The sequence below is a fragment of the Miscanthus floridulus genome, chromosome 11, assembly GCF_019320115.1.
Source record: "Miscanthus floridulus cultivar M001 chromosome 11, ASM1932011v1, whole genome shotgun sequence".
NCBI lineage: Eukaryota > Viridiplantae > Streptophyta > Magnoliopsida > Poales > Poaceae > Miscanthus > Miscanthus floridulus.
The window spans coordinates 58982489-59009767 of NC_089590.1; the positions used below are offsets into that span (position 1 = coordinate 58982489).

A 27279-nucleotide genomic window follows, 5' to 3' on the forward strand; every position below is an offset into this window, starting at 1 on the left:
CATGAATTCTTGCTTTAGCAACTTGTCTTTTTCATAGAGCTTGCTATACATATCCAAATGGAGTGAAATTTGTACAGTAGACTATTGAGAGGATATGTGAGCCACTGTAATTTTTGTAGAAGTTATTGTGCACTTTTGGTATATGTTCATTAAGTCACCTTATTATCTAAAATAAATTAAGAAATGCATTAAAAGAATTTATTTGGTCATGGACACTAGATTTTCTGGTGTTCTTTAGTCATGTGTGACATGTTGGTAAAGTTGGTTTTGCCTAATTATGTATTTGCAACATAAGTTAATAATTATTTTCTTGCCGATGTGGTTTATGGACAGATCTGGGAACTTAGCAAAGTTCTTCATGATAATGTGCTTTGTTGTGAAACTTGTTTATACAAAAGTTGTAGATAATTCATGTATCTAGCTTCTATTAAAATTTGGTGTCATTTGGCCAAGTAGTTTAAGAGTTATAGCTGTTTAAAGTTGGGTTTCAGAAATGGCTGCTTTCTGTCAATTGTAGACCAGTTTCTGTAAATGAATATATTTGGCTTAGTTAAGTTGAGAATCATGCTAAGATGATTAATGATGAATTGTAGAAAATTTCATAAGCTTTCCATAATGTCTTCTTGCAAGTCATTTGGATTTGTGTAACTCCAGTTATAGCTAAATCTTGTAGCTGCTGTTTGCATGTCCAGAAATTGTCAGATTCCAATTATAGTGTTTGCTTGTATATTGTTAAGTGTGACTTATGCCTTGAGTGATGACTGAGTTAGAGCACATGAGATCTTGAGAAAACTTGTGTCATGCTTGGTGTTGTCGTCTTCTTTGCTATCTTAGCATGATAGATTGTGTGATGGTTAAGTTAAGCATCGCAAAGTACTTAAGTGTGAGTGTAAACTATGCTTGTCCTTACTTGCTATTTTGTGATGCATCTCATGGTACTATTCTTCATATTCATACACTTGCATATTGCATCTCATCTAGGTACGCTAGATGAACCACGTGAAGAATATGGTGTTGGAGCCAAACCCGAAGACGGTGTATGGAGGATCTATCCCGAAGATGGAAGGACTAAGCAAGTGTTAGGACCTGTGATGTCACCAGGACGGTGCAAGCTAACTGAACTGACTTGTGGCGGATCCCAGGCAAGCCCCGGAGCATTATAAGTCTCCTAATTTATAAAAGCAATTCTTTCTATATATGAGTTATATATTGTTGCATTAAGTTGTAGGAGTTGATTGAAACCGTTGATGCATTTATTACTATCCTTGCCTACCTTATTACCTTTTTACCCTGTTAGGTCAGGATCGAATAACTGCTTAGCCTTGCTTAGACCGGTAGCGATCGGTGATATCCGGTCACCTACATTATAGGTGGTTACTGGAAGAATTTAGCTATGGAAAGAATGATATCCTGGAATTAACCATGTGTGATGGATAATTGGAGACCGGACGGAAAAAGTTGGAGGCAACCAGACAGGGTTCTGGGGTGCTGTTAGTTTCCGTCTGTGTCGATTAAGGACCGACCGTTGTTGGGCCTCGAGTCATGTTGAACGCATGCCTTACATTTAGCTGGCCGGATAAAGTACCTTCCGACCGCGAAGCTGGGAGATTTTTCGGGCCGAGTAGATTGCCCGCAACGCACTGTGCCGGAGCAGGTGTGGTAGGACACGGGGGCGGGATGATAAGGCCAAAGTGCAGTCGGTCGGCCCCCGGGTACATGTGGTTCCTGGCAAACTCGAGATTCCTGGAAAGTTGACTCGGTGATCAATATCTCACTTTAGCGGGTGAGTGAGGTTTGTGTAAGGAATAAATCACCAGCTGGTTAGGAATCGATTCGAATCGCCATCGCTCCTGGATAGTGAGCACTTGACTCGAGTTACTTCATCGTAGTAATTATTATGGAACAATGATGGTTATCTGGATGGTACGGGATATGCTAAATCTAAATTGGTAACGGAATGTTATTGGTTAATCAAGTGATTGCTATAGTACAGGTGCTTACCTAGATGGATAGGTTATAATAAAGATGATGCAAAGTATTTACAAATGGTTTATTCATGATAACATATGCTTTTCGCAAATGAGTCAGCTAGCCCACTAAAGAAAGCCTTGCATGATCCTTGGTGTCACTTTATTTCTGGTTTACGACGGGTAAGTCTGGCTGAGTACATTCGAGTACTCAGGATTTATCCCACCTTGTTGCAGGTGATGTTCTCGACCTGTTGATGATGGTGGCTAACCACCGGTGGGCTCAGTGATTCTATACTTACTTCTCATCTATATGCTTTTGTCGGATGATGTCACTATGCTAGCAATATATTGGGAACTTATATTAATGTAATCATTTGAAAGCTATGTTGTTTTCACTAAGCGGTTTTGAAACCCAAACTTATACTATTATTTGTTAACCCCTTTGTAATATTATTTCCGCTGCAACTCGATGTATGTGATGTGTATTTGCTTAATCACGCGATCTTGGTTGTGATGTTGATTTACCGAGGTCTTTCGGGACACTCGGCGGACTACCGGGTTTATATGAGTGAAAGTATGGGTGTGTCAACGTGTTAGCGGGGACAACCGTACTTGATCTTGTATAAATTGGGCGGTTCTGTCACAGCACCACCGCCACCACCAGCGGGCTTGGCTTGGCCGGGTGGGCGCACTAGCACTAGTGGCGCACGCGCACCACCGCCACCAGCACCCATCAGCACCACTCTTGGCTTGGCCGAGCGAGCGGGGCGCGCTACAGGAAGGGGCAAGAAGGGCTCACGACGGGGGCGAGCGAACAGCGCTGGATGGGGCGCGCGGCAGCAGCAAGGCAAAGTGGCATCCGCGTTTGGGACGGGACGAACAAAGTGGCAGCCGCAAGGCGATGTGGTGGAGAAGAGGGAGATGAAGGGATAAGAAGTTTTTTTCTTTTTTTTTTAGAATGGTTGGGGGCGAGGGTGAGGACGAGTGGATCAGCGGTTGTTGGACTGCGTCGTGGCCCACCATCGGTACCATCCGGGTGGACAGACGCCCTATACCCAACATTACCGAACGAAAAATATCGTATTTTGCTTTTGTCTTCACGACCTATTGCGGGAGTCCAGATTTTCTTCTCCAACTTTAGATCAGGATATCTCTATGAACTCTAAAATCATTTAAATTACCCTATTGTCCGGGTCAGCTGTGATTTTGAAATCAATTTTATGCATGCAATTAGGAAAGAAAGAAAGGAAAAAAAAAGTGTGAGAGAGAACATTTGCACCCAGATACGGAGTAGACAATCAGAAATTTAATATAACTAATAGAGTAAAAACATACAAGGAACAGACGTGAGTGTTTTTTTTTTTTGAAGTGTAAAATAGTGGTTTGATACATGGTGAACTACAAAAGTTTCAGTTCTCAATATAATCTACAAATTTGTAGTTTACAAGATTTTTATTTGGAGTTGCTTATAGCTCCAAATATGTGTTTTAATGTCTTAGATTTTGAAGTTTAAAATTTATAATTTTCAAACAACCTTAAATATTCGCATGGTTAATACCAAAATTATAATGGTCGACCCGATCTAGAAGTAGTTGATAATTTTTTAATCTAAAGTTTTCTTTATTTTAAGTTCTCAAATTTTGAAATTTAAAATTATAGAAAATTTCAAACAATCTTGGATAGAGACACGTTGGATACTAAACTAAAATTGTGGTACTTTACAAGATTTAAAACTTTATAATTGAAACTTTTTCATTTGAGATCATTTGGTAACTAACGTTTAATATAAAATTACGAAATGTTGATGCATAATTATGGAGTAAAACAAATTGATAGATAACCGATCCATTCTTTGTAGGAGCGGTGGGTGTTGAGTGTTGTTTGTTTGTCTAGAAAACTTTTTGTTAATATATAGGTATATACAAAGATAGAGATAGATATTTTGATTTTCGCTGAGAGTTCACGCCACTCTTCGTTATTCAGGTCGAATAACACAGACCCAGCCCCTGTATCTTTCATTGCTACTACGGTAGTACACATCCGTGAATCTCTGAGGTTCACTTCAGCCGGCAGGCCATTTATTCTTCACGAGCTACATACTCCGGCACGTCTAGCAGGTGATGTTGTTCCCTGGGTCGACGCCGAACTGCTTGCAGTACTCCTTGTAGTAGCCCACCCGCATGTTCACCGCGGCGGGGTACTTGCCGTCGCACACGAGGCCGACCTCGAAGGCCCTGATAGTGGCGCCGAACCCCTGCGGCATCACCTTGTGCGCGTTGTTCATCCAGAGCCAGAGCGCCGTCTTGAACGAAATCACGGGGTCCTGCGCCACCTTGTCCGGGTTCCCCCAGCAAGTCGAAGCCGATGCTCTGCCCCGCCGGACCGTAGTTGAAGTTCCACGAGATCTGCAGCGGGCCGCGACCGTAGTACTTCTTCCCCGGGGTGCACGGCCATTGTGAGCTCAGGGCGCACGAGACCTGGCTGTTCCCGTTGATCTGGTTGATGTAGCAGAGATCTGTTGCCACGTACATGTATTGTATTGTATATGTACGCAGAAGGCAAAAGCCACCGTCAAGGAATCGAATCAAATCATGCAATTTATATTAAGGAACATGTATAGGCCGTAGAGCGGCGACTTTACATCCGGTCTCGTAGGTGACGTGCACGAAGAAGGCGGCGATCTCGCACTTGCCCTCCGCCTCCGTGCCGCCATGCGCGAAGGCCGGAAACGAGTCGGCAGCGCTCACGAACGCGCTCCGCGTGTAGAAATTCTTGCCCTCGCACCCGTTCCCGGCCTGGGCCTTGATGCCGTTGAAGAACGCCTCGGTGACGACGCTAGACACGGACGCGCCGCCGCTGTCGCCGCTCCCCAACCCCAAGCACGGGCTGGCGGCAGCGAGGAGTGCTAGACCAAGAGCCAAGGCCGTCAGGATCATCATCGGCGTGACGGCGTCGGTGAGTTATCGTCGTACTGGATAAGAGTCTCAGCTCGGTTGCTTAGCTACACGTTATGACTTTTGAGGATGGCATATGACACGGTGGTTTGGCGTTTATATATAGAGAGAGATCGACCGGCCGGTCAGTGCACGCATGATGCATCCTCTCGATGTGGAGGAAGAAGGATGGACTAGGTCGATCGATTGAGTATTACAGTACTATTTGCACTGGCACCACTGTTCCACAGTTTGAACTTGAGTACTAACTAACCGGCCACGAGTCATCCTTTCTGGTGTACACGTACAGCTGCCGCCGCTAGCTCTAGCAGCCGTATGCTGTTCAAGTCCATGGATCGTGCATGTGAGGATATATATCGGTGACCTGATGCGTGTTACGTGTATGTCCAATCCAGCATGCAAACGGTCAATCAGAAGGGAAGACTTCCCAATATTGCTGCCGTCGATGGTTGCTTATAGTTTGACACGCACGCTTACACCTTTGTTTTCTTGTCCTTTCCAGACTTCAATGCCACCGAGTAATTCGGCAGAACTCCGGCTCTAATAATCCGTAGAAGTCACTCCTAATATCTCTCAAAAATTTTGAATGTAAAACTTAGGATACGGTGTTTGAGTTACACCTTTGTTTGAGTATACATTGTTTCAATTTTGTACTAGATACAGATGTTCAAACCACTTTGTTCTGCCTACCAGATTTGATATGGTTCTTGGGGATGCAGGGTTACCAATTCGGTCAGACGCCGCGTTTTCTGGGCCTACGCACTGCCAGCCCAAAAAGCCTGTTCTCCGATCCTTTACCTTCATTCTTTCGCGGTTTCTCTAGAAAAAAGACAGCGATATATCTAAATCGCACAACTGCCGCGGATTTTCCCACTGCTCACCTTCTCCGGCGCGACCACCTCCGCTTGCTCCGCCCCGAGCCCTCCCCCGCCTCGCGACGCCAGGCTCCGCCGCTGGAGTCGCGCTTGCCGCCCACCCCTGCCCTCATCGCCGGAGCTAGCACCGGCGTCCTCCTCAACACCTCCTCCTGCAGCTGGAGACGGCGAGGGCGTCATGGCCGTGCCGTACTTCGTGCCCGCCTTGACGCTCTTCGCGCCCGGTGCCCCCAGCGGAAGAAGCTCATGGCGGCCAAGTCTGTGGTGCTCTTTGCTCCGCCACCTTCCAGCCCCGATCTGCCCATCGAGGCGGTTATCAAGTTCCTCAATGTGCCTGATATGGTGGTCACCATCCACTAGAGTGTCACGCGTGAAATGTTATAAGCGTATGTTTCAAGTGTTTCAGATGTTCCAGAGGTATGTTGCAACACTACGGGAGACGCGCTCTTTGCCGAGTGCTTGGCGCTTTGCCGAGTGTCGAAACACGGGCACTCGGCAAAGAAGCAGTTTGCCGAGTGCCGCCTCGGCAAAGCCCGCACTCGGCAAAGGCCGTCTTTGCCGAGTGCCAAACACTCGGCAAACGTCCTCTTTGTCGAGTGTCAGGCACTCGGCAAAGAATAACCCTCGGCAAAATACCTCAGGCGACGCCGGTGGCCCCTCCGTCATCCTTTGCCGAGTGCTGGCCGTTAGCACTCGGCAAACATGCTGTCTTTGCCGAGTGCTGCAAGCCTGGCACTCGGCAAAGTATTTTTATTTTTTTTATTTTTGTTTTCAAATTTTTTCTGTGGCATTTATACAGTACCTTGAAGCACATGTTCCAATTTAGAACTTTTCTATGACTTTTTGGTATATTTTTTAAATTTTTTATGTTTACTTGAATTTTTCTCGAAAAAGTAAATTTGAACTGCAGGTGCATGAAATATTGGAATTTAGCGATTCAAAAAATGGTATTCATGTTTTTGAGTGTATTTTGAGGCCGTGTGCAGGGACATTCGTGAAATTTCGAACATCTGTTTCACGAACATGTGGAGATGTCTGGGTTTTAGGCATCGTACGTCACAACTTGCTCGGAAACTTCTAAATTTTTTTACCACAGCCTCTACATGCGATGACACGACACCTCGACAAGTTTCGTGATTTTCGGACTTCGTTTGCATTTTATATAATTAAAAAACACTTTTTAACAAATTGGTGGTCATGTTTCGTGAAACAGATGTTCGAAATTTCACGAATGTCCCTGCACACGGCCTCAAAATACACTAAAAACATGAATACCATTTTTTGAATCGCTAAATTCCAATATTTCATGCACCTGCAGTTCAAATTTACTTTTTCAAGAAAAATTCAAGTAAACATAAAAAATTTAAAAAATATACAAAAAGTCATAGAAAAGTTCCAAATTGGAACATGTGCTTCAAGGTACTGTATAAATGCCACAGAAAAAATTTGAAAACAAAAATAAAATAAAAATAAAAATACTTTGCCGAGTGTCGGAATTGGCACCCGGCAAAGGAACCTCTTTGCCGAGTGCCAGGCTTGCAGCACTCGGCAAAGAATATTTAGAATTTTTTTTCATCTTTCGGATTAAAAGAAACCCCCCCTGAATTTCTTTGCCGAGTGCCCGCATCTCGGCACTCGGCAAAGGGCCGCCCCACTTAACCCTAGCGGGCCGGCCGGCCCGCTCCCACTCTCCCTCTCACAGCCACGTGCCCTGGCCCCGTGCCCGGGTCTGCCCTCCCTGGCTGGTGGTGCGCCGCCCCGCCCCGCCGCTGCCCGACCTCCGCCGCAGCCGGCCCCGCCCTGGCCCCGCTCCGCCGCCGGACGCGGACCTGCCGGTGGTGCCCTGCCCCAGCTGCCCCCCGCCCCTGAACCGCCGGAGTGGAGGAGAGGAGGAGCAGGGGAGTAGAGGAGAGAAGGGAGGTGGAGGAGAGGAGAAGGGAGAAGGAAGAAGGAGAAGGGAGGAGAAGGAGAAGGGAGGAGGAAGGAGAAGGGAGGAGGAGGTGCCTCGGCCGCCGGCCACGCCCCTCGCCGTTTGTCCCCGTCGTCGTCCCCGCCCCTCGCTGGAGACGAAGGTGACCCCGACACCGCGTCGCCCGACTCCACCGCCACCCAAGGTATAAAGCCCCCCGGTTGTCGGCCTTCGTGCCTTGTATGTCATTGACGGCCTTCGTGCCGTATGTGGATGTGTGGGCCTTCGTGCCGTACGTGGATGTGTGGGCCTTCGTGCCGTATATATGCTGTCGGCCATCGTGCCGGCTTTTTTCTTGCAGGTTTTGGAAACCTCCCCGTACAGGGGAGGTTCTTCCAAAAATTTTAACTTATAGTATTATAATTCTTCTTTTGCAGAGTAGGACCCGTCGGAGGGGGCCCGGAGTACGTAGGCGACCCCGATCGTCTTCGTCGGCGCTGCGGTCCTGCCTGCACAGCGTCGTCTCGCCACTGCCCCGCTAGCCTGACTCCACCGCCACCCTAGGTATAAATAACCTCTCTTCCTTATCGTTGTCGTAGATCGGTGTAACCCAGTTAGGCGTCTACCGTTCGAAACAGATACGGTTGGAGGTATGCGGATCTTCGCATATCTAAGACCGTATATGTTTTAGATTGTCCACTTTTTGGATAGCCCGCGGATGCGCAGATGGCCGAGATGATCAAGTTCATGCAGCAAATTGGCCAGCAACAAGGTTGGGCGATCCCACAGACGCTGCTTGCTCCAGATCCACCTCCACAACGTCCTGATTCTACCCAGTGAGTATAAGTATGAAGTTTTACTTTCTATGCTAAAACTTAAAGAAACCTAATGAAACCTAGAGAAACCTAGTGATGGTGGTGGTGGTGGTGTGGTGGTCATGGTGGTGTGGTGGTCATGGTGGTGGTGGTGGTGGTGGTCACGGTGTTGTGGTGCTAATGGTGGTGGTGGTGTGGTGGTGGTGTGGTGGTGGTGGTGGTCATGGTGGTGATGTAGTGGTGGTGGTGTGGTGGTGGTCATGGTGGTGATGTAGTGGTGGTGGTGGTGTGGTGGTGGAGGTGAAGTGTTGGTGGTGAAGTGTTGGTGATGGCGGTGATGTGGTGGTGGCGGCGGATATTTATCTTACATATTTATCTCTTCTCTTGTCGCTCACGTGCAATCTCTTCTATTTTGTGCAGCATCAATCGGGGCGGCGTCGAACCACCTCGGAGGGTCGCCGGGATCGCACGTTGAGCCATCCTAACCCGGACCGTCGTCGTGAGCTTCAAATGGCAGCCGTTGTGATATAATGCACACAAACATAGCATACAAATATCACAATCTCGACTCCCAAGTCTAAAGTCCAAACACACAAGCATAGTTCACAAAGTTCACACGTGCATGTTTGCAACCATGAAAGACTAAAAACAAAAAAAAATTGATTTTTTTCACTTCTTTGCCGAGTGTCATGACCATGACACTCGACAAAGCTAGGAATCTGGGACACTAAGCTTCCTAGCTTTGCCGAGTGCCATGGTCAAAGCACTCAGCAAAGAAAATTAAAAAAAAACTGCTTTGCCTGCCTACCTACAGCACTCGACAAAGAAAATCTAAAAAAAAAGAAAACAAGCTTTGCCGAGTGCCAGATGCAGGCACTCGACAAAGCATTAAAAAATAAAAAACATATTTCTTTGTCGAGTGCCGACGCGTGGCACTCGGCAAAGGGGCCGTCACCGTGACCTGGCCGTCACGGCGGCTTTTCTTTGCCGAGTGTCGTCGTGGCACTTGGGAAATCCTTTGCCGAGTGCCCGACATGCGACACTCGGCAAAGAAGCCTTTGCCGTGAAGGGATATGCCGACAGCTCTTTGTCGAGTGTAGCACTCGACAAAGGCTTTGCCGAGTGCAAAGCCTTCTTTGTCAAGTGTAATTGCACTCGGCAAAGCACGCGTCTGCTGTAGTGCAAGTGTTTTATATGGATGTTGCAAAAGTAGATCGAGATGTTGCATATGTTGCAATGGCTATATACGTATGTTGCAAACGTCTGTTCCAAATGTTTTATCTATTTTTTCCACATATATGTTTCAAGTTTTTCAACTGGATGCTGCTTATGCTTGCAATGACTTTCAAGTGTTTTGCAAGTGTTTCATCTATTTCGAACGTTTGTTGCAAGTGTTTCATCTAGATATTGTAAAAATAAATCGGGTGTTGCACCTGTTGCAAAGCACGTGAAAAATGGAGTCGAGAGCGGTCCTCGCACACGGTTTGGCAGTGCGGGTGACGTCCAAACGGCGTGGTGGGCGCGTGAAACGCAGGCGCGAACAGGGGCATGCTGGCGTGAGGGCGGGCCTAGAATGCATGCGTGCAGGAGAAACGGAGTACAGCGCGAGCGTCGGTCGGAAGCTAGCACTTCCCTAATCAATAAACCTGTCAACAACACTACCATTGTTTAAGCCTCTGACGCCAGTTGGAGCGGAGTCGCAGGCTCGTACCTCATATGCGGCATGTGCAGCGCAGGCCACAGACTTGTGTAGCAGGCCAATTGCCCGTACAAGCCCATTAAAACCCCCTCTGAAACAAAAGATTCAGAGAGTACAAGAAGAGAAAAACGCGTAGGAATAAAATGCTATAAAACTTCAAATCCTATATGATTCAAGAACAAATTAAATTTTGGGAAGATGCCTTTGGACGCAATGTAGCAAAAAAACAAAACAATGAGATTGGAGCTCATGTTTAGAGCATCTCCAAGCAGGGCCGGTCCTGAGATTTGTTGGACCTAGAACGAAACTAAAATTTTGGGCCTTTTTATATTAACATGATAATACTAGTACTATTTATGGCTAGTATATATACACAAATATAAAAAATATTACTAATAAGCAGTTAACTGAATGCAAAAGCAATATTCATATGAAATAATTTGTATACATATTGAATTACCTCAAAATTTTCTTCTAACATTCCTCGATGCGAAGACCTCGACGATGGTGTCAATATCAATCTCCAACAATCTCTTCTCAATGATTAATGTTTCCAATCTATTTAACCTTTGGATCTTCTGGATTAGCGTTAGCTGGTTCCTCCATATCTCAAATCATCTGTTAAGAAATTTATGAAGAGCCGCTCTCTGTTATTGTATCAAAACATCTATTCGTGTTTTCTTCTTTCTTTTGTCATTGTTAGAAGCATACTTTCTTGATGACATGGTACCGTAAAAATTTAGAGAAACAATTAGTCAAAGATTAAACAATTTGCAAATCTAAAATTCCAAATGATGTCCGTCCGGGTCTGTGAAATCTGAATCAATGATTAACCTTTACCTTAGCGGTCGGCAGTACATGGTTAGGGAATACTCCCTCTGTCCCTTATTATCTATCGTTTTCGGTTTTCGTGCCACAAGTTTGACTAGATTCGTAGAAAATGCGTGCAACATTTGTATCTCCAAATAAATTTATTAAAAAAACTAGATTAACAGATCTATCTAATGATATCAATTATGTATTATAAATATTAATATTTTTTATATAAATTTAATCAGAGTCATTTCTCGAAAAGCGAGAACGATAGATATTTAGTGACAGAGGGAGTAGAGAATTAGGGATCATATAGGAGATAGGACAGAGAATCAGAGATTCGTACCTATGCGGATCACGTATTCACGTTCAGTCTCACTCGTTCACTTGCGGCCGTGCCTGCCTGCAGCCTACCTGGCTACCTGCCGCCCGTTGGCAACTCGCAGAGCGGTAGAGTCGCGGTCGTATGCAGAGGAAATAGAATGAACAGTCACCGACTCCGCGACTCGTAGTCGAAGGCTCAAAGCGTCTCGCGTCGTCATGAGGACCGAGGAGTCATTGCTGCGGCGTGCCGACGTCTGCGACTCTGCGTACGTATGTTTGTTACTAGGCTCACATACGCCGAATACTACTTGTGTCTGCGTACCTGGGGTGGGGCCCATGTAGCTCCCTAGGCCTAGGACGGTTGTCCCTCTCGCCCCGCCCCAGGGCCAGGCCTGTCTCCAAGAGACTCTCCATATCCTTCTTAAATGCTAGGAATAGAGATTTTAGTGAAAAATTATCTTTCAACAGCTTCTCTAAATGGTCATCCAAATAGAAATACCTATCTTCTATTCCAGATTTTTCGCTGGCCAAAAATAAAAGACGAGAATGGCTCTCTATAGTGCGCATGAGATATAGAAAAACTGTTGGAGAGTGAAAAGATATAGAAAGCGATTTTTATGCAAATGGCTCTCCAAATAATGATTTAGAGAGTGAGATTTAGAAAGGCTTTTAAGATGCTCTAAGTTTCTTCCAAAATTCCTTTAGAATGGCCCCATTAGCGATTTTAAAGGAATTGTTGGGAAGCATTCCTTTTCTCCAATTGGTATCATAGGAATTTTCCCTATACAATTGAACCCTTTGAAATTCTTGTGTTTTCCTCCATTCCAAAGGGGATCTAACTACTTTAGTAGGGGTAAAGTTCATTCTACCTCCCTAAATTATCGTTATAGTATACTTTTTCTTCTCGAACTTGAAAACAGGACGTCTTACCTCCCGAACTCTCAAATCATTCAAATTATCTATCTGTCCTGGTTTGGAGTGGTTTTAAAGATGGTTTTATTCTTTTTTAGTTAAAAAATTGGTAAACACTTGATAAAGTTTTCAAACCCAAAAATATCTAGAGATAGATTGGGACACAACAAATCAAAATAAAATATTAGAGCTCATGAAAACATCTTTACAGACTTCAAAAAAGAAGGTTTATCTCTATAAAATGGAAAATATTAAAAATTCTTGAAAATTATGAAAACAATTCTTATCGATCTATAAGCATTAAAAACTTTGCATGGCAAAACTATGAGATGCAACCAACATGAATGCAACATATATTAATGTTGAATGCATTCATGCTGGATGTGTATTACGTTTTTTGTTGTGAAAGTTTTTAAAAACACGTTTACATATCAATTAGGATGTTTTAGAAATTTTATAGTTTTTCTAAATATTTTTCCATTTTCCTAGAGCTAAATCTATGTTTTGAAGGATCGTTGGATATTTTCATGAGCTCTAAATATTATATTTTGATTTGTTGTATCCAAATCTGTATCTATTATTTTTGGAATTTTTAAAAGCTTGGAGACATTTTTTGTGGTTTAAAAACCTCGATCACAATTTTTTTAGCTAAAAGAAGGACAAAATCGTCTTTTAACACCACTTCAAATAAGGATAGAAGCGTAATTTGAACGGCTTTGAGAGTTTAGGGGTAAGATGTATGATTTTAGAGTTCAAATCAAACTAGGACGATAGTTTATAAGAAGGTAGAGCATTCATTTTCCATCCCAAAATTTCGGAGGCCTTGTACGGTCAACCCGCTTGCACCGAGCCTTCTACGGGCCTCGGTATGATGAGTTTCAAAGCTGACGCACACTTGTGTCGCACCTCGCACGGAAGGAGATCACTTGCGTGGGAGGTATGATTTTTTTCCAGACGTACATGTAGAGAGCGAGCCTCTCCAAAGGCGGAGAACGAGAAGGCCAATTTTAGAGAGCCAAACTGATGCAGAATGACATATTTGTTGGAGCTTTTTCTATGTTCTATAATAAAATTTGTGGTGTAGAGCCATTTAGAGATGTACTAAAATACTACAAATGATCCATACATTATGAATTTAGTACTCTACTATAATTATATTTGTCAACCTAAATCCCACCGACGATTTTAGTGAAATAATCCCATTCCTTCATTCCTTGTGTTGTGATGGATGAAGTGGAGATGGATGGAGATCATCCATTTCATTATATAAATAAAAAAGCAAGTAGTGAGAAAATATTGAACCACCTCATTTCTTAAACGAACACCTTTATGTATGTGCTGAACCCTTACACGCAACAGCAAAGCACGCTGGAATTCTAGATACCCAGCAGTCAATTATTCGTGGCACTTAGCATGCATATCACAGATGCTTCATTATTCATGAGTCCTGCAGTTTTATTGTTACTAGTAGCACGTACTCGTGGCGCCGGTACAAGTACGCTACGCCGAGTATTATTTATTCTTTAGCAGCCAAACATGCATATGAACCCGGCCGGCACCTGAACTTGCTAGCAGGTGAGGTTGTTCCCCGGGTCGACACCGAACTGCTTGCAGTAGTCTTTGTAGTAGCCCACCCGCGCGTTCACCGCGGCGGGATTCTTGCCGTTGCACTCGAGGGCGCCGTTGATGGCCCTGATAGTGGCACCGAACCCCTGCGGCATAACCTGGTGTACGTTGTTCATCCAGAACCAGAGCGCAGTCTTGAACGAAATCACGGGGTCCTGCGCCACCTTGTCCGGGTTCCCGAGCCCGTCGAAGCCGATGGACTTTCCGGCAGGCCCGTAGTTGTAGTTCCACGAGATCTGCAGCGGGCCGCGCCCGTAGTACTTCTTCCCCGGGACGCATGGCCACTGCCTGTTGTTCGCGTCGCAGTAGTTCATGCTCGCGCCGTTGATCTCGTTGATGTAGCAGAAATCTGTCGGTAAATATATATATGATGAAGCCATGCGAAGTTAAGTTCCGAATTGATCAGCGAGACCAGGACACCACCATGCAAGAATTGAACATTAGTGGCGGTTTAATGAACTCACGTCCGGTCTCGTGCGTGACGTGCGCGAAGAAGGCGGCGATCTCGCGCTTGCCCTCCACCTCCGAGCCGCCATGGGCGAAGCCGGGGTACGCGTTGTCGGCGTTCAGGAACGCGCTTCGCGTGTAGAAGTTCTTGCCCTCGCACGAGTTCGGGGCCTGGTTCTTGATGCCGTTGAAGAACGCGTCGGTAACGACGCTATCCACGTTCGCGCCGCTACCTCCACCGCCGCCGCCGCCCCCACCTGAGTGGCACGGGCCCGAGCGACACCCTGCACCACAGTAGTCGTCGGTCGTGCCGCAGTAACCATACTGGCTGCAGCAGTAGCCTGGCTGGCAGCCGCAGTTCTGCGCGGCGGCTGGGCCGGCAGCGCAGAGGAGTGCTAGCAGCCCGAGAGCCAGGACCGCCATGATCCTCGTGGTGCTTTCCATAACGGATCACAGCGCTTCAGTTTCTGACTGTTGGTTTCCTTGCCGAAGCGCACACCTTGTTGTGAGGTGATTTGAGGTGGTATGTTGGCGTTGTTTATATAGAGACCAGGGCTTTGCATGTCGTTCGACTTTGAAGTTGAAGATCAGGATGGACTAGCTACGTTGGTCCAGGCGTCCAGCATTGTGCATTTGTGCAATTGTGCTGGCACTACTGTTCCACATTTTACGAACTTGTGGCGGGAAATCTCTCCACAGGTACGTACTCTCTGTTTTCACGTGCTGCGACGACTGCCGATCGACTATAGCTGCAACGCAATTTAAAGATTTGGAATTTCGATAGCAGCCGTGTACTTGTTACTTGGTGGAAATCCGGCGCGTGCTACACTGCTACTGGGACCAGTCCTTCACATTTCTTGTATAATTTTCTCATCCGCGAAGACATTGCCGTCATCCGGCCGCCGCTGCAACCGTATATGACCGTATATCGATGGACAGCTCCACGCATCATGCTTGTGCAACACATATATATCGGTGACATAAATCGTCAATCCAGAAATGAAGACTTGTATGAGATCCCTGCCCGTGATATGGCTGCATAATTTGGACAGAACGCACGAGCCTGAACTTATGCCTTCTTCACAGTAAAGTTAAGGACGGTCGCAAAAAAAAAAAAGTTCAAGGACGATCATTCTTTACTACATTTGTTCAATATATATGGTGATTTTCCTCTATCAAATAATTATAGTTGTAGTAGTATTTTTTATAAAAAATAGAGTGACTATAGTTATACTGTCATATCCGATTTTAATGATTAAATGGGATGCATAAATCTTATGTGCGTCCAGAGATCAGTCGCACACATAAGCTGATAAATTACAAAGTATCATCACGAGTGTTATTACATCACGAATAAGAATTCATTACAATAGTATCAAATCTATCATAAAAGCGGAAGAACAAGATAGCTACTCTCCACGAGAGCCTTCAAACTCCACAGGGACGTCGACTGGTGAACCACAAGTCTAGTAATCCTCAGGGTACTCCTCATAACTATTGTCATCTGTTACCCATCCGGGATTTTTATCTAAATAATGAAAATAAACAAGCATAAGTACATCTCGTACTCAACAAGAATAACATGGGATTATGAAGCTCAGGAGGCTGACACTGGTTTACTGCGATTAGCATTTTAATAAGTCAAAGTTTTAACACTATATTAGCATTTAGTTGTGCATAAGCCCAATTAAACCACGTGATCATAAACATCAATAATAGTCATCATTAGAATTATCATCATTAATAACATCATCATCAAGTGAGCAACTATTCTGTCAGTTTTCTGGACCTCTCGTGTCCGTGAGCACGGCTGTTATAATAATTTTTAATACTCTGTAGAGTTTGTTCATCTTTACCCACGAGTCGTGATTTACCCTTTCACCCGAGGTAGCTAATCTCTTAACCCCCTTCCTAGGGAGGTCGGTAGGGTTCACTATGTAGCCTTTCAAAAGTTTCCCTAACAAGTTAGTGCCCACTAGGTTTCTGCAGCCTGCGAATGTAGAGCTCCCCTTTTTAAAGGCACATTCCGCGTAGGTTATACACTTAAGAACAGAGGCCGCACTACACCCAACCCGGAACACACCCCTTTTGTGCCTTTCGGTAACCACTAGCAAGCTAGAAAATGTCCTACTACTGAGCTAAAGCTAGAGGCATGCGGCACTCCCGGTTGTACTGTATGTCCCAGCTTTTGCCAACAGATAAGTCCGTAGGGAGGGCCAAGAGCATCTTGTGCAAAAGCCAATTGCTCTCTCGCCCTATCGTCCAGTTGCTAAAAGCAAGTTTTTACCATTCGTTCCATAGAATCATTAGTCATCATTCCGATCATGTATAGATAAATTGAGCGCTAGCAAACTACCCATATGCAGGTATAACCCATCGGTAATCAAGGTACAAGGTGACAATAACTAGGAGATCCTTACGGGTACCAAATTATACACTTGCACATGACTAAATAATTAAATAGCAAATAGGATAAGGAGATCTCATGCTATACTTGCCTTACTCAAAGTTTCGCTGCTGGTCCTGGTCGTCAAAGTAGTACTCCTGGTCACCCGCGAATTGCTCACTGTCTATACTCGATCATCACATCAACATACATGCATCCACGAGCAATCATGCATAGCAAACAAGACTACAGATTAGAACAATACACCAACAGAGACAAAACAAGATAAAAGGTTTATAAAACGAATCTACGTCTCGCTAAGAACACACAGACGCAAAGATCACGAAAATCGGAGCTAAAACGTGAAAGTTATGAGTTAAACAAGATTTCCTATAATAGTTTAATAGATTAAATCTAATCATGAATTCTAAAAGTTGAAAATGTGATTAATAGTGTAATAAACATGTAGATTACTTAATTACGAACCTAACGCAACTCGAATGGATCAAATCGGATCTAAAACGGGTGAAATATGATGAAAAAGGGATCTAGATGGCAGTTCCGTAATTACAGCAAACTTAAACGAATTAAAATAAATCAAAATTTGGGTTTTTTTGAATCAAGCCGAGGACCGTGGGCGTAAATAGTGAAAAGCTGAGGGTCTCTTTAACAAATTTACCACGCGAAGGGGTATGGATGAATCTGATCCATTGGATCCGATCTGGACGGACCAGATTAGAATGGAGAGAGAGAGAGATCGTCGGCCGGAACAGGAGCTGGCGCGGCCATGGCCGGCGGCGAGAAGGTCATCGACGCTAGCAAAAAGGGCCCTATGGGCCACGATTTGATGAACCGAGGGCATGGGGATGACGTGGGGGCGATGGCGATCACGCCTGGGCCCTTTACACGGCCGGGGAACGGCCCGCGCGATGACCGCCATGCCCGGCGGCAAGAAGAGCTCGCCGACATGCGCGGAAACGGCCCTAGATGCCATGGTTCGACTCGAAAATCACACGGGATGAAAGAGGGGGAATAGGGGATTCTCACCGCGGATGAAAATGAAGACGCGATGGATCGGAGACGGCTCGCGGCTAGGAATGTCGGACGGTGAAGCCCCTGCACGTTGGCGACGCGAGAGGATCAAACAAAGGCGAAAAGAAAGGAAAAATCAACATGGGGGAGAATCACTACCGTGTGAAGAAGATCGACAGCTGATCCAAAATGATGGCAAGGCGGCTGAACGGCAGCTCGAGCTCGGCGGCATGAGCTAGGGTTGCGGCGGTGCTACGTGCTCGATAGGGGGCAACGGCTGCGCATAGATGGGAAAGGAGTGCGAAGTGGGGGGGCGGCGGCTTATATAGAGCGGCTGGTGCACGTGCGGGCTGCCAATGATGCCGAGAAGCTCAGGCGTAGGCAGTGGGATAAGCGCGGCACGATTTCGGTGCAGGTGGTTAGGGATGGTGCTGACGGGTGGGTCCATCGCGTTAGCGAGAGCAAGGGTGGGAGGGACAGTGGGCACGGCGGTGGTACTGGGCCAGCCCAGCTAGGTGTGCCAGCGGCAGGAAGAAGGAGCGCGGGTGAGAAATGACCAACGGGCCAAAATGGAAGGAAGAGAGGGAGAGGGAAAAATTCCTTTTCTTTTTCCAAAGCGATTTTCCAAATCCATTTTCAAAAGATTTTGAATTCCTTTTTCAGATTTGATCCAAGCCACACAATACCAAAGAAACAATGCTCCAGCATGAATGCAACAACATGTATCTAGACCTTATAGTTGATTTTAATTTCACACAATTACTATTTTCCTAAGTTGAAATGCACACATAAATGCATAAATAAATCAATTTCACCTATTTTTAAATGATTCAAATTTTAGGGTGTTACAATTCTACCCCCTTAAAAGAATCTCGTCCTCGAGATTGGATGGTGCTTACTCAAACAACTGTGGATATGCTTTCCTCATATCCTCTTCTCTTTTCCAAGTGGCCTCATCCTCAGTGTACCGACTCCACTATATCTTGCACATCTTTATAACTCGACTCCTTGTAATCCTTTTTGCCATCTCTAAGATTTTTATCGGGTATGCCTCATATGTTAGATCTTCCTTAACAGCAAGTTCTTTCAAAGGTATTTGCTCTTCTAGTACTCGTAGATACTTCTTTAATTGAGACACATGAAACACATTATGCACACCTGACAGACTCTCAGGCAGTTCTAGTTGATAGGCCACTTCTCCACGTCTCTCTAGAATCTTGAAGGGACCAATGTACCTTGGTACTAACTTTCCCTTCATATTGAACCTCTTCGCACTTCTCATTGGTGACACCTTCAAATACACATAATCCCCTACTTCAAAAGTCAACTCTCGTCTTCGGGTGTCAGCGTAACTCTTCTGTCGGGACTGTGTCACTCTCAAATTATCTCTGATCATCCTCACTTGTTCCTCGCATCTCTAAGAACATCCAATCTAAACACTTGAGTCTCTCCTGTTTGATTCCAAAACAGCGGGGTTCTACACTTACGTCCATACAAAGCCTCGAAAGGTGCCATCTTGAGACTCGTCTGGTGACTGTTGTTGTATGAGAACTCAATATATGGCAAACTCTTATCCCAACTAGTACCATATTGCAGTGCACAAGCTCTCAACATGTCTTCCAAAATCTGGTTGATCCTTTCAGTTTGCCCGTCAGTTTGGGGGTGATAAGCAGAACTGAAATTCAACTTGGTTCCCAAAGAGCTATGTACCTTCGGCCAAAATTGTGATGTAAACTGAGTACCTCTATCAGACACGATCTTCTTTGGGACTCCATGCAGGCTCACTATCCTTTCCATGTATGGCTCTACTAGTCTCGCTCCTGTATAGGTAGTCTTGATCGGTAGAAAGTGGGCAACCTTAGTAAGCCAATCCATTATAACCCATATTGAATCATAACCTCTCTGCGTGCGAGGTAATCCAACAATAAAATCCATTCCAACTTCTTCCCACTTCCACTCAGGTATCTTCATTGGTTGTAGCAACCCTGCATGTCTTTGGTGCTCAGCTTTCACCCTCTGACAAATGTCACACAAGGCCACATACTCTGCCACATCTCTATTTAATCCATACCACCAATACTTCTATTTAAGATCCAAGTACATCTTGGTACTTTCGGGGGTATGGAATAAGCTGACTCATGGGCTTCTCGTAGAATTGCATCATAGATGGTCTTCACTTTAGGCACACATATCCTTTTCCCAAACCATAGAGCGCCAATCTCATCTATCCTAAAGCCTGGTGCCTTTCCAATCACTATATTCTCCGCTATCTCCTTGAGTTTCACATCCTCCAACTAACCCTTGCGAATCTCTTGCTCCAAGGTAGGCGTCACCTCTAGCTCCATAGCATTAGTGATAATGCTTAGGTTCAGTTGCTCAAACTCTGCACATAACTCAGGCATTGGTGTCGCCTGAAGCTCATTAACATAACTCTTTCTATTAAGAGCATCGGCCACGTACGACATTTGCTTTCTTGGGGTGATAGTGCACATCCAAATCATAATCCTTAATCAATTCCAAATAACGATGTTACCTCAAATTCAAATCTGACTGAGCAAAGATGTACTTTAAGCTCTTGTGATCTATATAGATGTCACTCTTGTGTCTGATCAAATAGTGCCTCTAGATCTTCAAAGCATGAACCACTGCTGCTAACTCCAAGTCATGAGTGGGATAGTTCAACTCATGCTTCCTCAACTACCTTGATGCATACACCACAACTCTTCCTTCTTGCATAAGAACACATCCGAGGCCACTAGCGAGATGCATCATAATAGATGGAGAAGCTCTTACTCAAATGTGGCAAAACCAACACTAGAGCTATAGTCAATCTCTTCTTCAACTCCTCAAAGTTAGCCTAGTACTTATCAGACCATACAAACTTAGCATTCTTCTCTAACAGGGCTGTCATAGGCTTGGCAAGTTTAGAAAACCCTTCGATGAACCTTCTATAATACCCAACCAATCCCAAGAAGCTACGAATATCACTCACATTGGTTGGCGGTTTCCAATTCAACACGTCTTCTACCTTGCTTGGATTCACTGCTATTCCACCATTGGATACAACATGACCTAGAAAAGAGACTTCCTTCATCCAAAACTCACACTTCCTCCGCTTAGCATACAACTTGTGCTCACGGAGCTTCTACAAGACCAATCTTAGATGTTCAGCATGTTCATCTTCAGTATTGAAGAATACCAGTATATCATCAATGAATACCACCACAAAGTTATCAAGAAATTCCATGAACACCTTATTCATTAAGTACATGAAGTATGCGGGTGCATTGGTCAAACCAAAGGGCATAACTATGTACTCATACAACCCATACCTTGTAGTAAATGTTGTCTTAGGTATGTCAGAGCGTCGAATCTTCAACTGATGATAACCAGAGCAAAGATCAATCTTAGAGAACACACAAATACCTCTCAACTGGTCAAACAAGTCATCAATCCTTAGCAGCAGATACTTATTCTTGATAGTGACCTCATTAAGAGACCGATAGTCCACGCACATCCATTGGGTGCCATCCTTCTTATCCACAAAGATCACAGGCGCCCCCATGGAGATGAGCTAGGGCGTATGAAACCTTTCTGCTGCAACTCCTTCAATTATTTCTTAAGTTCCTTTAATTCATTAACCCCTATTCTATATGGATGCTTAGCTATGGGTGCAGTTCTAGGTAATAATTCAATAATGATCATGGTCAGGTGGCGCACCTAGCAAGTCATCGGGGAAGACATCCAGAAACGCTTCCACAACATAGTCCTGCTGGTTGACATTATCATTCAGCTGGTTCACAGTGGCTGTCGGTGGTGCTTGCACTACCACATCAACACTGAGTTTGTCTCCATTAGGTGTGGTCAAAATAACTACCTTCTCCTGATACTGAATCACTACCCAGTGTCGCTTCATCTCCAGTCCATACCTAGAATGATATCTATACCAGCTGTTCTCAACACAATAGGACTCACTTTGAACGCTATCCCCCTTAAAGAAAGGCTAGCCGAGGGACACCAAAAGGTAGCTTGCATACCTTCCCCCGGTGAAGCCACTAGTATGGGTTCTTTCATGACACACAAGGTCATACCATGTAGTCTAACAAATGCTTGTGAAATGAAAGAATGCGAAGCTTCAGAATAAAAAAGAATGGTAGCAGGGATGGAATTGATACTGAACGTACCGAGCATAACTTCTGGAGCTTCGAGTGCCGTCTCAGCTGACACATGATTCACCTTTCCATAAAGGGGTGGCTTTTGAGGGGTTCCCTTCTGGTTACTGTTCTGACCCTGGGGTGCCTACTGATTCTGTCTCTCAGGACAGTTATAAGACATGTGGCCCTCTTTGCCACAGCGTAAACACTTGTTGGAAGTGTTAGGTGCACCAGTCTTCATGGGGGTGTTGTTGGACGTGTTCATCTAGTGTGGTACTTGCTGACCATCATGCTGCTGCTTCTGCTAGCGCTGCTAGAACTGGTTGCACTGTGGGTACTGACCACTGTTCCACTGATTGGATTGCCCATGGTACCTCTGCAAGAAACCTTGCTGGGGGTAGGCACGCTGGCGAGTGTTGCTTCTAGAGGCCTGTCCCTGAAGCCTCCTCTTCTTGGCATCCATCTCCTTGTGCTTATTGTTATTCACAATAGCGTGGTTCACCAATGCTTGGAAGTTAGGGTAGGTGTTAGACATGAGCTGGAGCTGAAGGCCATCGTACAACCCCTTGAGAAAGACGCTGCTTCTAGTGGTCCATAGCCACATCATTAGGGGCATAGCGTGACAGTTGGGCAAACTTATCACGGTACTCTGCCATAGTCATAGACCCTTGCTTCAGAGCCCTGAACTCCTCCTGTTTCAGCTCCACCAATCCTTCTAGGATGTGATATGCCCTGAAATCCTCCCTGAATTCCTGCCAGGTGATAGCAGGAGCATTATTGGGACGTCCATACTGGTATGACTCCCACCAATCTTGGACTGCTCCCTGAAGCTGGTCAGAAGCATAGAGCACCTTTTCCAGATCATTGCACTGTGCTATGTTCAGTTGTTTCTCCACAGCACGTAGCCAGTCGTCTGCCTCCAAAGGATCAGCAACATGAGTGAACACGGAGGGCATCCCTTCATAAACTCCCCGCGCTTGTCCTTGACTTGGACAGGTGGTGGTCCTCCTGCGGGTTGGTTATCCATGCGTTGCATCATTGCCTGCATCAATTGTGCTTGCATTCCCATCAGTTGCTCCACGGTCACCTATGGTGTCCATGGGGGCACCTCTACCACGGCCCCTGCCTCTGCCTCCTCTGGCGGCCATTTGTTTTCCAAGGCACATTAGTGAAATTTAGAAATATCCCATAAAAGATCACTTGTATAAGAGACAAAATAAAACTGCACAGTTCTGGGCGAGTTCCAACGATAGCAAATTGGTAAAACAGGCATATATCAAGCTACAGACATCATTTTATGACGTTCTTTACATGGTTAGAAAGCTTACAAAGTTTTCTACTACTTTCTTATAGAACACCTTTTTGGATTATATCATTAAGTTAATAAAAAACAGAGCGCAACCCAATCTTTTCTGAACTCCAGACAGCGCTGCAACCTCAGTTTGCGACAATTAGATCTCCCAAATCAGAACTTATAAAAATGCGATTCCAGAGGCATTTGAAAGATACGGAAGTCTAGTTATCTCCATAAAATTTTCATGATTTTTGGACATAGGGATATTGAGATATATGATAAAGAACACAGACTGCTCCAGAAATCAGAAACAGCAGAGACATATAAAGCAACCCCAACTATATTATTCATCAACTCAAACTTATGGTTCTAAACTATGGGATTTGTGGACATGCCCACAATCTCCCAACAATTATGAAAACTCCAAATCAACCAATGCCACAAGCATAAACAACTAAGCAAATAAAGTCTCACAAAACACACAATGACTCGACTCAACTCGCAAACTAACAACGTTTTTATTACAAAGTGGCATCATAACTCTAAGGGGAGGTGTTGATGACGGTAAACTCCGGGGGCTTCTTCTCATAGAGCGGGGGCAATCCAAGCTGAGCTCTCATGGCATCATTCTCCTTTTGGAGGCGCTTTCCGGTCCTCTGCGCCTCACGTAGCTCTTCTTTGAGGTCTTCATTCTCCATTTGCATCACATGAACATGCTTGACCGATGCGTCCAAGGTTGGGCCACTGTTTTGGGGATTTTGAATCACCCAAGTCCCATCATTTGGATCATGGCGAGAAAGGAACCTAAAGCGATCCTCCTTCATAGCCTCATAGCGTCGACCATGATAGTGGATGTAGGCCTCCTGAGCTGCGTCCTCCATACTATCCATAGCTGTAGCCCGTCTTGCTGTGTGGGAATGGACAGTTTCCACCTTCTAACTATCATTGGCTTCATTCCAAACCATAACAGATAGATTTGTCTTCCAGTATGTGGCCTCCAAGGGGTGCGTATGCTCGACACAGTAATACTTGATGGTGGCATTGAGGTCCGGGTAGTAGTCTTCTAGCATGTTGAGAAGCAGTGAATGGTAGTAGGCCGTGTCTGGAGCATACTTGAAGTGGTACGTGCTAGTCCAACCCGGCTCATCCTCCACCTGATTTGGGCATTCATTAGGGGTAGTTTGGTCTTTGTTGAATTGCTTTAATGGCCTTTAGTCACTTTTAGTCACTAGAACCAAACATGGGTGACTAAAGTTTAGTCATTGGTTTTAGTAGCTAAATTTTAGTCATGGGAAACCAAACAGGCCCTAACTAGGCTTGCATCCTACAGTCAACACGGCTTTCATACCAATTTGCCACACCTGATTTTTAGGATAAAATGGGATGCATAAATCTTATGTGCGCTCAGAGATCTATCACACACATAAGCTGACAAATTACAAAGTAACATCACGAGCGTTATTACATCATGAATAATAATTCATTACATTAGTATCAAGTCTATCATAAAAGCGGAAGAACTAGATAGCTACTCTCCACGAGAGCCTTCAAACTCCACAGGGACGTCGACTGGTGAACCACAAGTCTAGTAATCCTCAGGGTAGTCCTCATAACCATTGCCATTTGTTACCCATCCGGGATTTTTATCCAAATAATGAAAATAAACAAGCGTAAGTACATCTCGTACTCAACAAGAATAACATGGGTATATGAAGCTCAGGAGGCTGACACTGGTTTACTGCGATTAGCATTTTAATAAGTCAATGTTTTACCACTATATTAGCATTTAGTTGTGCATAAGCCCCAAATTAACTACATGATTATAAACATCAATAATAGTCATCATTAGAATTATCATCATCAATAACGTCATCATCAAGTGAGCAACTATTCTGTCAGTTTTCTGGGCCGCTCGTGTCTGTGAGCACGGCTGTTATAATAGTTTTTAATACTCTACAAAGTTTGTACATCTTTACCCGCGAGCCGTGATTTACCCTTTCGCCCAAGGTAGTTAATCTCTTAACGCCCTTCCTAGGGAGGTCGGTAGGGTTCACTATGAAGCCTTTCAAAAGTTTCCCTAACAAGTTAGTGGCCACTAGGTTTCTGTGGCCTACGAATGTAGAGCTCCCCTTTCTAAAGGCACATTCCACGAAGGTTATACACTACATAGGCCGCACTACACCCAACCCGGAACATACCCCTTTTGTGCGGATCATGTATAGATAAATAGAGCGCTAGCAAACTACCCATATGCAGGTATAACCCATCGGTAATCAAGGTACAAGGTGACAATAACTAGGAGATCCTTACGGGTATCAAATTAGACACATGCACATGACTAAATAATTAAATAGTAAATAGGATAAGGAGATCCCATGCTACACTTGCCTTGCTCAAAGTTTCGCTGCTGGTCCTGGTCGTCAAAGTAGTACTCCTGGTCACCCACGAATTGCTCACCGTCTATACTCGATCATCACATCAACATACAAGCATCCACGAGCAATCATGGATAGCAAACAAGACTACAGATTAGAACAGTACACCAATAGAAATAAAACAAGATAAAAGGTTTATAAAACGAATCTACGTCTCGCTAAGAACACACAGACGCGAAGATCATGAAAATCGAAGCTAAAACGTGAAAGTTATGAGTTAAACAACATTTCCTATAGTAGTTGAAAAGATTAAATCTAACCACGAATTCTAAAAGTTTAAAATGTGATTAACAGTGTAATAAGCATGTAGATTACTTAATTACGAAACTCGAACGAAGGGTGAAATATGATGAAAAAGGGATCTGGATGGCAGTTTCGCAATTACAGCGAACTTAAACGAATTAAAATAAATCAAAATTTGGGTTTTTTTAATCAGGCCGATGATAGCGGGCGTAAATAGTGAAAAGACATGGGGCTCTTCAACAAATTTGCCATGCGAAGGGGTATGGATGAATCTGATCCATTGGATCCGATCTAGACGGACCAGATTAGAACAGAGGGAGAGAGAGATCGCCGGCCGAAACAAGCGCCGGCGCGGCCATGGCCATCGGCGATAAGGTTGCCGACGCGAGCAAAAAGGGCCCTATGGGCCACGATTTGATGAACTGAGGGCATGGGGATGACGCGAGGGTGATGGCGATCACGCCTAGGCCCATTACAAGGCCGAGGAACGGCTCGCGCGGTGACCGCTATGGCCGGTGTCGAGAAGAGCTAGCCGACACGTGCGGAAATGGCCCTAGAGGCCAAGGTTTGACTCGAAAATTGCACGAGATGAAAGAAGGGGAAATGGGGATTCTCACCGTGGATGAAAATGAAGGCACGATGGATCGGAGATGGCTCGCAGCTATGAATGGCGGACGACGAAGCCCCTGCATGTCGGTGATGCGATAGGATCAAACAAAGGTGAAAAGACAGGAAAAATCCACGTAGGGAGAATCACTACCGTGCGAAGAAGCTCGACAGCCGATCCAAAACGACGGCGAGACGGCTGAATGGCAGCTCGAGCTCGGTGGCGCAAGCTAGGGTTGCGGCGACGCTGCGTGCTTGATAGGGGGCGACAGCTGCGCGTAGATGAGAAAGGAGGGCGAAGGGGGGCGGCTTATATAGAGCGCCCGCGCGCACCTGCGGGCTACCAATGACGCCAAGAAGCTTGGGCGCGGGTGGCGGGATAAGGGCGGCGTCCATCCGATTTCGGCGTGGGAGGTTGGGGATGGTGCTGATGGGTGGGCCCGACACGTCAGCGAGAGCAAGGGTGGGAGCGGCAGTGGGCGCAACAGCGGTACAGGGCTGGCCCAACTGGGTGAGCCAGCGGCAGGAAGGAGCGCGGGTGAGAAATGGCCAACGGGCAGAAATGGAAGGAAGAGAGGGAGAGGGAAAATAAATTCCTTTTCTTTTTCCAAAGCGATTTTCCAAATCCATTTTCAAAAGATTTTGAATTCCTTTTTCAGATTTGATCCAAGCCACACAATACAAAAGAAACAATGCTCCAGCATGAATGCAACAACATGTATCTTGACCTTATAGTTGATTTTAATTTCACACAATTACTATTTTCCTAAGTTGAAATGCTTTTC

General features: G+C 45.1%; 2 protein-coding genes and 2 pseudogenes across 2 annotated transcripts; all 4 read right to left on the minus strand.

Moving 5' to 3' along the window:
• Positions 1–4080: 4080 nt before the first annotated feature.
• LOC136494313 (endochitinase A-like) lies at positions 4081–4967 on the minus strand (annotated as a pseudogene).
• Positions 4968–13554: 8587 nt separating this feature from the next.
• LOC136493188 (endochitinase A-like) lies at positions 13555–14859 on the minus strand. Its single transcript, XM_066489241.1, has 2 exons — positions 14362–14859; positions 13555–14246 (listed from the first exon to the last, which is right to left on the minus strand). The coding sequence occupies exons 1-2, from the start codon at positions 14786–14788 to the stop codon at positions 13840–13842; spliced, it is 834 nt and encodes a 277-aa protein (XP_066345338.1). The 5' UTR covers positions 14789–14859; the 3' UTR covers positions 13555–13839.
• Positions 14860–22500: 7641 nt separating this feature from the next.
• Positions 22501–22872, minus strand: LOC136492021 (uncharacterized). Its single transcript, XM_066488184.1, has one exon. The coding sequence runs from the start codon at positions 22870–22872 to the stop codon at positions 22501–22503; it is 372 nt and encodes a 123-aa protein (XP_066344281.1).
• Positions 22873–23752: 880 nt separating this feature from the next.
• Positions 23753–26890, minus strand: LOC136492022 (uncharacterized; annotated as a pseudogene).
• Between the last annotated feature and the right edge of the window lie 389 nt (positions 26891–27279).

Bases quoted from the DNA above. Each gene is read 5' to 3' on its own strand.
- LOC136492021 (XM_066488184.1), bottom strand. From the start codon at position 22,872: ATGCCCTCCGTGTTCACTCATGTTGCTGATCCTTTGGAGGCAGACGAC.
- LOC136493188 (XM_066489241.1), bottom strand. From the start codon at position 14,788: ATGGAAAGCACCACGAGGATCATGGCGGTCCTGGCTCTCGGGCTGCTA. The intron at 14,247-14,361 runs GTGAGTTCATTA...ATTTACCGACAG, and splicing joins CGTCACGCACGAGACCGGAC to ATTTCTGCTACATCAACGAG.